At 30.3% G+C, this 12,536-nt stretch overlaps 1 protein-coding gene across 2 annotated transcripts in view; it reads left to right on the top strand.

Moving 5' to 3' along the window:
• The window catches only part of Helz (Helicase with zinc finger), a 41,276-nt gene that overhangs the window by 13,266 nt on the left and 15,474 nt on the right, over nt 1-12,536 (top strand). For both annotated transcript variants that reach the window (XM_014425000.3, XM_014424999.3), the window contains 6 exons: nt 3,711-3,908; nt 7,620-7,884; nt 9,439-9,693; nt 11,277-11,493; nt 12,029-12,165; nt 12,247-12,395. In XM_014425000.3, coding sequence (XP_014280486.1) covers nt 3,711-3,908; nt 7,620-7,884; nt 9,439-9,693; nt 11,277-11,493; nt 12,029-12,165; nt 12,247-12,395 — 1,221 coding nt within the window. The remainder of the gene's footprint in view (nt 1-3,710; nt 3,909-7,619; nt 7,885-9,438; nt 9,694-11,276; nt 11,494-12,028; nt 12,166-12,246; nt 12,396-12,536) is intronic.

The raw sequence follows: 12,536 nt of genomic DNA, 5'->3' as shown, positions 1-12,536 counted from the left end.
ACTATTTGAGTTTTTTTGACCGCACCTGAACCATATTCCATTCTTCAAAATTAATATTATTTTTAAAATTAAAAACACAACTCAACAAATATTTACAAGCCATTAAAGGAAGTAAATATATTTTTAAAAAGTAGTGAATTCAAAAGGTAATAAACCAAAAATAATAATATAAAAGTAATAAATGTAAAAATAATATATAAAAAAGTAGTGAATATATATTTGTTTATAGATTTAGTTTTATATATTTGATAGTTGAGGTGAGATTCATCCCATGAAGTTTCTTAATAAAAATACCTCAACTTATTTTTTATATTTCTCTGTCTTTATCCCCATCATCTGGTTATCAAATTGTTTATCATTGACTTGAGCCATTCCATAATTAAAATGTAATCAACCTATTATCATGATTGACAAAATTATAATGGCTCATGTTAATGATTAGGGATTTGATAACCTGATGGTGTAGGTAAAGATTCTGAAATGTTACAGAAATTAAGGTTATTAATAAAGGTTATTTTATTAAAAAGCTCCATTGGAAGATCACCTTAATCTTCTAACATACATTATGAAAGACTTCCTGGTAGTTAATCAAGAATGAAATGAATTTAGTTATGATTTGATAATATTACTAGATCAATCTACTGTGGACTATTACTGTTTAATGAGTTAGTTCATGGCTGGCACTTCTGCTGTTAAAATGTTGCATAAGTAAGCTGGTTATTTTAGTTATATCTCCAAGAAAGAAAGGGAAAAAGAAGCATAAATGATTAAAGGAATGGTTAAGATAAAGGAATGAGTTCACTCATAAAAATTTGAATCACTTAGTGCACAGTGAATTGGGTTATTTAAATATTCCTATTATTAAATTTTTAAAAAATATTAATCTTCATAATTTTATTCTAATGGATAAATCACTTCCTAAAATGTCTTCAGGAGATTTGAGATTGAGTATTTTTGAGATCAGAAATTTCGATATTCCACAAAGTAATTCGAAATAATTTGAGAATGGCCATTTTAACATTCAATGATTAAAATTTACATGAGTGAACTTTTTCCTGTACTTTAACCATTCCTTCATTCACCTGCGCTTATTTTTCTCCTTCTTGAAGTTATAATTAATCTATAGTTAGTTCTTAAAATCAGAACAATTAGACTTCCCTTATCTCATTAAAGGGTTAATAATAATTAATCAATTAATACTTATTTATTATTTAGTATGAAGACCCCTTGTTTCCAGAAATTTAACTTCATCTACCAATATCAGCTGTGGCCATCCTCACTTTTTCATTCCACATACCTCTCAAACCATAATTTCTCAATGAGTAAGATAATTAATAATTTCTGTCCTGTTATCTCTATTACTAGAAGGGCCCTTTTTAAATCTCTGTGTGATCTGGCTACAATATCTATATCATCTGATTATGCAAGAATCGTAGATTTGCAAAAATCATTATCACCTTCTTTTGTGGTAGGTTGAACAGGAGGTATGATAGACTATCTCCTTGCCTTGGGCTTCTTGTAGTCATGAATGTCTTGATTTGTCTCTGTATTCTAACTTGACATATAATTACTATCATCAGTAACTATTTAAGGTGAATCAATTCAAGAGAGATATACATTTTTGCCTTAACCTGGTAGAACTTCTTCCTAATAACACTATCATAAGCACCACTAAAGTCTATGAAGAGATGAGGTTTGATGGTATTATATTTCTGCATTCTTTCAAGCATGGCCCTCAAAGCAAACATTTGATCTGCGATTGTTTATTTCCTAGCTGAAGAAAAAGAAATCCATTATTTTTTCAGTAGATGGGTGTAGCGATTGATACCTCGTAAAATATCAATCAACCATTTTCAGATTTATGCTGGTTGTCAAGGTGACATTTCACACTAAAAAAATTCATTTGGCATTTTTTGTTTGGTCCAGGGTGTTGTGAGTTACAGGGGTGTTAAAGATGGATGCCAGCAAAGAGAAAATTCGATACATTTTACAGTTTTTCTTTGATAAAGGTGAATATGCAAGCCAGGCGGCTGAAATTGTGAATTTTGATTATGGTCCCAAAACAGCTAATTATGTGCAATTTTGGTTTCGTGGATTCTGTTCGGTTTTTTTTTTATGTTAAATACGCACCTTGGACTGGCAGGCTCGTCAATAAAAATGTCGATAAAATCACAGAAATATTTCAAGTTGATCGGCATGTAAGTAATTGTAGCATCGCTCAGGAGCTAAAGATCGACCATTTGCACAAAGCTGAGTTCAAAAAGAAACTTGATTTTTGGGTGCCACACCAATTAACACCAAAAAACATGATGGATCGAATTTCCATCTGTGAAGCCTTGGCCAAATGGGATGAAATTGACAACTTTGTGCGAAAACGATTGTGGTCAAAGCGCAGTGAAGCAGCTCAAATTGTGGCCAAACCAGGACTAACGGCCAGGAAGGTTCTTCTGTGCATTTAGTGTGACTGGAAAGGACTCATATATTATGAGTTGCTTCCTTAGGGCCAAACACTTAATTTGTATCTTTATTATCAACAACTGGAACATTTGAAGCTAGCTGTTGACCAGAAATGGCTAGAATTGACCAACGGAAGAGGTGTGGTAGTTCCATCAAGACGCCAGGCTACATACATTATAGTGACTCACCAGAAACTCCAGGAGCTTGGTTGGGAAGTTTTAAAGCATCCACCATATAGTCTGGACCTGACACCTAGCGATTATCATCTTTTTTTGCATTGCAAAACTTTCTTGGTGATAGCACTTTGGCATCAAGAGAAGACTGTGTAAATCGGTTGCTAGAATTTTTTGGCAATAGGGACAAAGACTTCTGTGAGAGGCATTATGAAGCTACCTTTAAAATGGTAACAAATTATAGAACAAAATGGTTCATATTTGACCCAAATCGGACAATCCAAAACATGTTAGATAAAGTCTTGAATTTCACTTAAAAATAATGGATTTATTTTTCTCCAACCTAATATATGTCAACTGTTAACATATCAGATTCTTCACTGGAAGAACTACTATCAACGCTCTTAATACAAGTCTATGTCTGTTACCAGATACGATTCAAGCACAGTTCCATGTTAAATTGTTAATTAGAGGATAACAATTTCATTCAGTTCAACTTATAGATAGTAAAACAAGCCAATTATAACAATATTAATTTAACTATTTTTTATAAACATTAACACCCACATAAATTAATATTTTTATTTAATATCAGATTGGCCTGGTGGGCCTCACATTGTTAATGTAAGAGGTACATTTTTTTTTTTTTTTTTAACAATTGATTATGGTATAGTCTCTTACAAAAGACACCCCTAACTATATATAACATTATAAAAAAAAATTAAGATAAAATAAATTGTAATTCTTAATAAAAGATAAAAGTAAAGTTAATAACAAAAACAATGACATTTATGGATTTAACTAAATAAATAATTGACTTCTAATGGGGGAAAAAAAAGATAATTTAAGAAAAATATGAAGAGAAAAAAAAATAATTAGAATAAAATAAAATTTTAGAGTAACAATAAAAGCAGCCTGGGCTTCAGTCTTCGGGTTATGGTTGGGTTTACCAAGTTCTAGGTCACTGTTGGTAACTGGAAGTGGAACTCCATGAACCTTTTTTTGATAAAATCCTCTATTGTCTCCATTTGTAATTCTCAACATAATAAATTAATAAATATTTATGTATTTTATCCTCAGATGGTCACAAACACCTGAGCCAGCCGAGGTAATGAGAGAAAACTTAGAAGGAGTAGAAGACACATGTAGTTCTTCACTTGCGGCAACCATGTCCTCTAAGGAAAGTCGTCACTCTTGGACATTCACGCTGACTTGTCAGAAGCCTCTTCGTGCTGTCGCCCTACTTCAGGATACTTACAGAAATCACTTCTTCCTCACGTAATTATTATTTTATTTTGTAGCTGTTCCATAATTTGCTAACTAATCTACTAATTAAAAAAATTGAATATTAATGAAATCATGAGTTAGTTGTATAAATAATTTCTTGGCATGGTAACAACCATTATTTTGGTGAATGTTCAAATTACTTAAATATTTTAATAATTGAAAATAATCATTAAGTTAATGTTAAAATACAGGACTAAGGAAATCTGTCAAAATTGAAAAACTAGATAAAATTCACAGCTTTATTTTAATTATTTTTCATCTCATTTTTTTAATTAAAAAACTATTGCTCTTGTTTAAATCTCTCAAAACCAATCTATTACTATAATAGGTGCCAAATTTCATTTCAAAAAAAGTGAAAATAAATAAATTAACGCAGGAAATATTTTTGTTTTTTTATTTCAACCAAAATAAATAGATTAATAACAAGATAAGAATATTGAGCTTTTTATTTACGGTTTCCAAGGTGAGGGGTAATTATTTATTAGGTAGTACTTGAAATGATTTTTCCTCTTGGGCAGTGCTGCCAATTTTACGGTATTTTTACCCAATTTTCAGGTATTTTTCACCTTTGTGGGTAATTGGTGGTGAGTGGGTATTTCAGGTAAAATGGCTTCACATTATTTATAGAGCGCTAGTGCAATGTCACACTAGTCCTTCAACTAGTTTTTTGAGTTAATCCTTAGATATTTTTCTATTACTACCAAAGTATTATTTTTCCTTAGATATTGAACTTTAGAACTTAGGCGTACCTATACCTTTGGGGGCCTGGGATACATTTATTTTTGAGTTTTAGGATGAATATTATTTTTGGGTCATGTGGGGATTTGTTTTTTTTGGGGATCTGGGTTGGATTTATTTTTGGAATCCAGAGTCTATTCATTTTTAGGGCCAAGGGCAGGTAATTTGAATTTTAGAACTTATAAGAAGGCCTGAGTCAAAATATTTTTTAGGCCTGTGGTGGCTATAATTTTGAAGTATTGAAAGTAATTTGTTTTATGGGCCTCATTTAATTTTAAGTTCTTAGGGAAAGTTTGTTTTTGGAGTCAATGGTTGATTTGTTTTGGGGCCTGGAGCTGATTCAATTTTAAGTTCTTTGGCAAATATTAGAACAATGTTTTCCTGCCTTGTTGTTGCGACAGATCACTGTCAAAGCTTATATATATGACAGTTAAACATGACATTTAATGTGACTGTTAGTCCACTGACATTACGTGTACTATTTAATGTTGTCATTACTATTATTAACAAACAGTTTTAACATGGTAGTGGCTGTGGCTTTTGCTGCAATAACTGAAACTTTATGATAGTTCACTGTCAAGGTGTATACGTGTAACAGTTGACTTGTAAGTTATTTCACTGACATTACTTTTACTATCAACTGCCATGCCAGAGTTAGTGCAACAGCATCATGATTGTTAAGACTGTTACAGTTATAACATCACTGATCCTCCAGAAGAGGGTGAAGTGGCCAATATTTGTCAGGTAAAACAGGTATTATCAAGGTACTGACTGGGTATTTTTTGTTCGGGAAAATCGGCAGCACTGCTCTTGAGAATCAATTGACTTTTAAATTTAATATAAAATTTTAAATAATCGCATCACTTGACCAACTTTTATAAAACATTAATTTATACATTGTAAATATAAAAGCACCAAGAAAAATACCTCAGTTATAGAACGGCTGGAAATTAGCAGAATTTTAAAATTTGCTTTCACAAATACTTCTAGGGGTTGTTTATTATGTTTACTTGGTTGAAGATGAAAATGGCCAATAGAATACGACAAAATGTTACAAAAATGTAGAATAAAACTTCAATAACTTTTGTTATTATATAATTTTACATTAAAAAAGTTCGACTTAATATGGTTTATCAGATTTTGTCTTAGCCTTTGTGATTGGTATTATACAAATAATACAAACTGAATCTTACTTAAAAAAAAAACAACCAAAATAAAATAATCTGTAATAAAAATATGTAACTTAATTAGAACTCCATTCGAAATAACAAATATATGAGAATATATAAATGTTATACAAACCAATGCCTCCTTATAGTTAAAGGAGAGATTCAAGTTTTTATAAATTTACTAGTAGGAAAAAAAAAAAACATTCAGATAGTGGTTTTGTCAACTCGGCTGATAGTTGATAAGTCAGACCTCAGCTGTTCTTCTGTCCAATAAGGATGATGCAGTCAGGTGCAACATCACAGTCTCTATTATTAATTTATTAGAAACAATGATGAGATAAATTTATATATTTTTTTCTTTTTTCATTGTTCAGTTAAATAAACTATGATTCTTTTTAAATTTTGTTCATATATTTATCCGAATTTTTATATTTATTCTACACGAATTACTATTTTACATTGATACCTAGCTAGCAGTAGAAATTGAAAACATAGATCACTTTGTTCTTCTTCTTTTTATTTAAAGTAATTGGTGTGGATTTAATTTTCACTATTAAATAATCTTAAAGCTTTTGTATTAAAAATGCATTACATTTCAAAAATGTAAAATATTTTTCATAATATTTCATTATATTATTATTTTTAACCCTAGATTAGATTTATTAAAATTTTAAATTATATTGATGAATTTAGTAAATCAGGGATTTACTGAATTCATTTTTTGTCATTTTAACGTTCGAGTATATGATACATTTAACACCAGCATATATAATAATAGATCATTGGAAATTATGAAGTTTTCTTTTTCTTATTCATATTTAAAACATTATTTACTATAATTTTACAGTTTTTGTAAACATTGAATATGAAACAATTATGATAAAATCACATTTCCATTATGCCAAATTTAATATCTTCATTAACAAGCCTTCATATTTATTTATATCTTATCTATAACCAATTATTGCACAAAAAATTAATAAACACTCTTTTTACACTTCTCAACATTCTCTTCCCAAGTGATTACCCAATCATATTCTCACTGCTGAAGATTTTACTCAGTTGACTATATGAACCTTAAAAGTCTTGATAATTTATCATAAATAAAATGATAAGCATAAGTAAAGATAGTAATTAGTTAAAAAATAAATAAATAATAATTAATATGCCCACAGTGATTACCATGTAGGTGGTGATACATGGAGTCCAGGGAGTCCAAAATATTCTTGACCAATATGGTGGTACTCTCCACCTAGGTCTTTTAAAAAACTCTGTGGTCTATTTGGCATTTTTTCACAAGATTACAGCCAGAGGCCTCTCACAATGAAGTTTCTTTACACGTATCTTGTGAAGTTTTCCTTTGGTTGCATTTCTCGTGGATTCTTTTCCCTTGCACTCCACTTCATCATAAGTAGTCATTACTCTCAAATCGCACCATAGAATCTAAGACAAATGCTGTTCCTTCAATCATAGGGAAAGCAATAATATCTGCATATCTTGCAAGATTCCTGCCCGATCAACACAGGCAAAACATTTTTCTCTAACAAGCTTCATCAATTCATATTTGACTCTATGTTTCCGGCGTGTTATGAGGAGGGAATTGTTGGGACATTTTACTAGCATATGTTCTGGTGTTTCAGACTCCCTACCACATTTGCAATAGGGTATTAAGTAATATAGATTAATCTTCTCCATGAATTATATTTTACTTAATTTGATTCCTTATTGGTTTATGGTGTGTGTATATTAGTTGTTTTGTTTTTTCAGTTAATTCAATGCTACAATTCATTTTCAGGAAAATCACAACTTCTAACGATAAAGGAGAAAAACTTCTAGATATAGATTTTAAAAGGGAACAAGAATGGACTGAGTCAGAAGAGATTTCTACTGCTGACCTACCGTTGGTTCACCAAGTGACGGTAGTCTTTTCAACCGATATATATGGCACCTTTCGCCAGTCAATAGTTTTTGACTTCTTTTCTACTCCAGTACTCGTCAAGCATCTGTGTGTCGATGTCATACCTGTAACTGATGTTGATAAAATGAAAGAATTGAAGAAGGTATATTAAGTGTTTATTATTATTGATTGATTAGTTTTCTTATTTGAAGCCAGTTTATAATATTTTCTGTTTTTTTGTTGTTGTTTTTTTTTTCTTCTTTTCTGGGTAAGTCGTCGGAAGGAATATTTATTAATATAAGATTAACAAAAATAAAAGGTTGAAATAAGAAGACTAATACATCACCCAGAAAAGAAAAAAAAGTTTATTATTATGTTTTCAATTATATTTTATCTTTTATTTTATTTTTAATACTGAATGTATTGTGATACTAAAGGTTAGATCAGTAAAATGGTGCTAACCAGTTCGCATGAATTCGAGTGGAGAACCATTCTGTGCTAACTTGCTAAATTTTGATGATCAGTTATTTACTAAATTAATGTTCTATGTTCTTTAAAAAAAAAATTGTGTGCTCTTATATTTAAGCGAAATTTAACTTTTTAAATTAAAGTAAAAGTAAATATACTAATACTGCAATAAAATATTAATGAAATTAATAAACAATTGAAAACAAAATCTCATAATAACCTGCTCTGGGAGTTTTGGCAGGCTCCAGACCATGCTAAAATCGGGTGTGCTATCAGTCATGTTTAGCTTAGTAATGTTAAACAAATTTCTCAACTTTACAAAACTTAGCACATTTTACAGACTTAAAAACTACATGTATTGTACATTATACTTTACTACAACTTTCTTATGCTTTGCTATAAACATCAGTATGAAATCATAGATGGGAGGATAAGACCTGCGTTATATCTGAATCCACAGTAAAACAAGAATCCTCTATACTTTGTTTACATTGTTCTTTTATTTATGCTAGCAGCCTAATTAATACTTTTAGGTTTCTTGACCCTTGTCTAATTTTTGACAAAAAAGTAAGGAGTTACCACCAATCTTCTTGCTATTTCTCGACTCTTGTTCCATTATTTCCACTCCAACAATTGCGTATCATCTGAGAGATGATCTCGGAACATTTTTGAACATTACCAATACTCCTCCAATTCAGTAAATCCTCCACTTCTGCTATCCTATCCTATAGCCTAATGACAGCTTTTATCCAATATTATTGCATTTTTCTAATCAATAAAAATCATTGAAATATATGCTAAATCATTCTTGTGATATTGCACAACTACTTTTGGAAATATTAAGTAATATTTGTTGTACCAATCTTTGTGTGATAATTAGTTTTAGTTCACTCTTTTCAGACACCTGCTAATAATTCTGTTGTCCAAAATCTGGGTTTCATCTGAAAGATGAGCCCAACTAGTTTTTTTATATTTTTCTTATTCAAAATTTTTATATTGGTTTTATTTTTTCATACAAGTTTTTTTTTAATATATTTATTTAATATATTTAACAATTTTACCTAATTCCTATAATATTTTGAACTGAATAGACAAGTCACCTCACAGATATTAGGGGGTGCAACTCCTAAAGTGTTAATTTATCGATTTTGTTCATTCTTTGGTTGTTAATAATTTATGACTATATTTCAGCTGGAAATATAACATTAATAAGAGAAAACTATTTTTTTATTTATTTATTTGATTTTAGGAATTGATATTGTCATCAGGAGAAAGATGGAACAAAGAAAACAGCATCATCGTAACTTACAGCTCAGTAACTAGTGACGTTACTCAAGCAGAAGCCGAACGAGAAAGTGAACTATTAGCTGCTTATCCCCCGCCGAGTCCAGCAACGTTCACACTGACTCAAGCTACTGTTTCTGAAAAGAGGCCTACAAAAAACAACTACAGGGCCAGGATGCATGAACTATTGTTCGTAGAAGAAATGGCTCGATACGAATTGGTTAGTAATATTTTGTTTATAAAATTTAAAATTTTTAAATTAATTTTGTCAATATAATACTCATTGTGCGAAATCTTCATTAATATTTTTAAATAAATTTTACAATAACAGTTATTGCATAATTTTTCATTTTTAAAGTTAAGATTAAGTGAAGGGCTTTCGCTGAAAAGTTTCTTACTTCCAAATTTAACCTAACAATTTTTCAGCATAAAAAGCTTCTTTCAGACCTAATCTAACTGGTGCTAGCCATGAATCAGTAATTAATTCTTAATGAAGGCTTTTATGCACCAAAATTGAAAATATGTTAATTAGGTCAAAGGTAAAACTTTTTTATTTTTAAAAGATTTGAGAAAATATCTGTTATAACTGTTCAGTTCAAATGCCTGTCAGTTTAGTTTTTGAGGAAATAAGAAAGGGAGAGGGGGTCACTTTAATTGTGTGAAAGACCTAGGAATATACCATTACCAATGCCATCTACAGTAAAAAGCAGGGCAACTGCCATATCAGGGTCTGATTCCTGACAAGTTTAAACCTGGCCTGGCCCCACTCAGTTACCAGCCACCGTAGAGACTAGCTGTCCAGCTAGGAAGCCTGGGAACAGAGCTTGGCCCTACAGCCTGGAGGCTGGCACTTGAGAACCCAATCACACATCAGGTGACCCATCTCATATGGGGCTCACATGTATGAACCTTCATTTCTTCTTATAACTACAACATGGTGACCCTCACTCTGATCAACTCGTCTTATCAGCTATAAGTTATTGTATATAGTAAATTAACTTTAACTAAACCAACAATATTATATAATCTTTTGGCTTCCCCCTCTCTTCAGCTTATTTCAATTTATCCTAAATATATATGTTAATTTTTATCAATCCTTTTATCTCAACCCCTTATGATTTGGAGTATATACGATCACCGAAAGTGCAGAACCGGGTAGTAATGGGAAACAGAAAATCCTTTAGAATTTAGAGTCAGTTCACAACAATACCCTTTCTAGCAATTATTGAACAGTTGTTAAACTTTAATTGCTCTTTAAATAAATTTTAATATAATTTTTATTTTTAAAAATAATAAAAAAAATTGGGATTAATTGGCCTATGGCCTATGGCTATTCCCATGATGTAAACTGATGATAGTTGCCATCAGGATAGCATTTTTTGTCACAACAGGTGTTGCATTTTACCGACAGCAATTGTCGCTGCCACTGGAATGGTGTAAACTATATAATGGCTGCCATCATGGCAGTATTTATTTTCATTGCTATAACGTCTAGATTTAGTGTATTAGCTGATAGTATGTTGCTATTGTCATGTTAGGGCTTATTTACATAGTAACACTGTACAGCCACAAGAAATACAGAAGCACTTGTGATACTGGTGTGATGGTGTAAGTGAAGCTTCTGTCTTGTTAAGGCCTACTACATCAAATTTATATATTTAATTTTTTTTTTTTAATCTTAACTACTGTATTTTGCTCTAGTTAAATAAGAAGTGATTAATTTGTTTTATTGACTTATTTAAAAAATATTTTATGAAAATAAAAATTTTAAATTAAAAATCAAGTGTAATTTTTTCTTTTTAGGTTGCTAATTATAATATACAAGCTAGGCTCCAGATTGCAAAGAATTACTTACTATCACCGAGTGGTGTCGCAGCATCTACTGCTAAATATGCACACAATGGTGAACTCTTTGCCTTATTGAACCTTGGTAAGAATGTTTCTGAAGATACTTCAGCTGGCAGGCTTATTCTCAACAACTGTACTACGGTCCTCATTTCACCTGCGAAATTTAAAAGTGGTAAGAATAAATAAAAAATGATTTATCTGATAGTTCAAGAAAATAATGCAAACCTCTTATGTAACCCTAGGGGTTCAATTGAGTATTTTATGAATTAAAGATTTTTGTTATATTCCTGTGCCTGAGTCTAATTTTTTTTATTATATCTTTAATGAAATTTACAACTGTATATCATAATACATTCAGTAAATTTGATGTAAGTTGAATCATTTATGCTTCAGCATTGACAAAATTATTGTATTATCAATTATAATTAGTTGATCAATGGTAATTTCAGAATTTCGTGATTCAGAACCACAAATTTCAGTTACTTGAAAAAGTTCTTAAATAAATTTCTCAACAATTTTCTAAGTAAAAGTATAAATTAGAATAAAAACTTTTTCAAAATGAAATAAAAGTGTCCAGTTATTTCAGAATACTAGTCAATCTGATTCACAGTTCAAAAAAAAAAGATTATACTTGTTGATTTAATGTTGGTATAACTGTTCTTAATATGACATTCTTTTATATTACTTAATGGAATTATTAATTTTAGATCATAAAGAAGAACAATTAAATGAAAAGGAAACAGAAGAGAAAAGAATTGTATATGAAGCCTTAATTGAAGATAAAGGAAAGAATGTTGTATACCTCCGTCTCTCATCAGCTACTGTTTTAGCACTTAATCTTAAAGTAATAAGCTCTTTGTTCAAATTATTGTTAAAGTAAATATATATATATAAATATTAATTTTTTAACTATTTTCAATTTCAGCCGGAGACAAAAGTTCTTCTCGACGTACAATTTCAGTTGAACAGAGTTCCTTATTGTGAATGGCATCAGGCAATTGACAAAATAGCTGACTTCAGAATGATTTTTCCTGACACGTACGTCGAACCAACTATACCATGGTCTCCACAGAGGTATTTATTAATTATTATACTCTTGATAAATAAATAAATATTAGTTTAATATAAGTAAAGTAATTAATTATTGTCAATTATATTTATTTAGCAGACTAAATTAGGTTGCTAGCAAGTGATGATTTGAATTGATAGGTAGTA

The sequence above is a fragment of the Halyomorpha halys genome, unplaced genomic scaffold (assembly GCF_000696795.3).
Source record: "Halyomorpha halys isolate HHAL.00 unplaced genomic scaffold, Hhal_1.1 Scaffold490.1, whole genome shotgun sequence".
NCBI lineage: Eukaryota > Metazoa > Arthropoda > Insecta > Hemiptera > Pentatomidae > Halyomorpha > Halyomorpha halys.
This window is presented reverse-complemented; position numbering and strand designations above follow the sequence as displayed.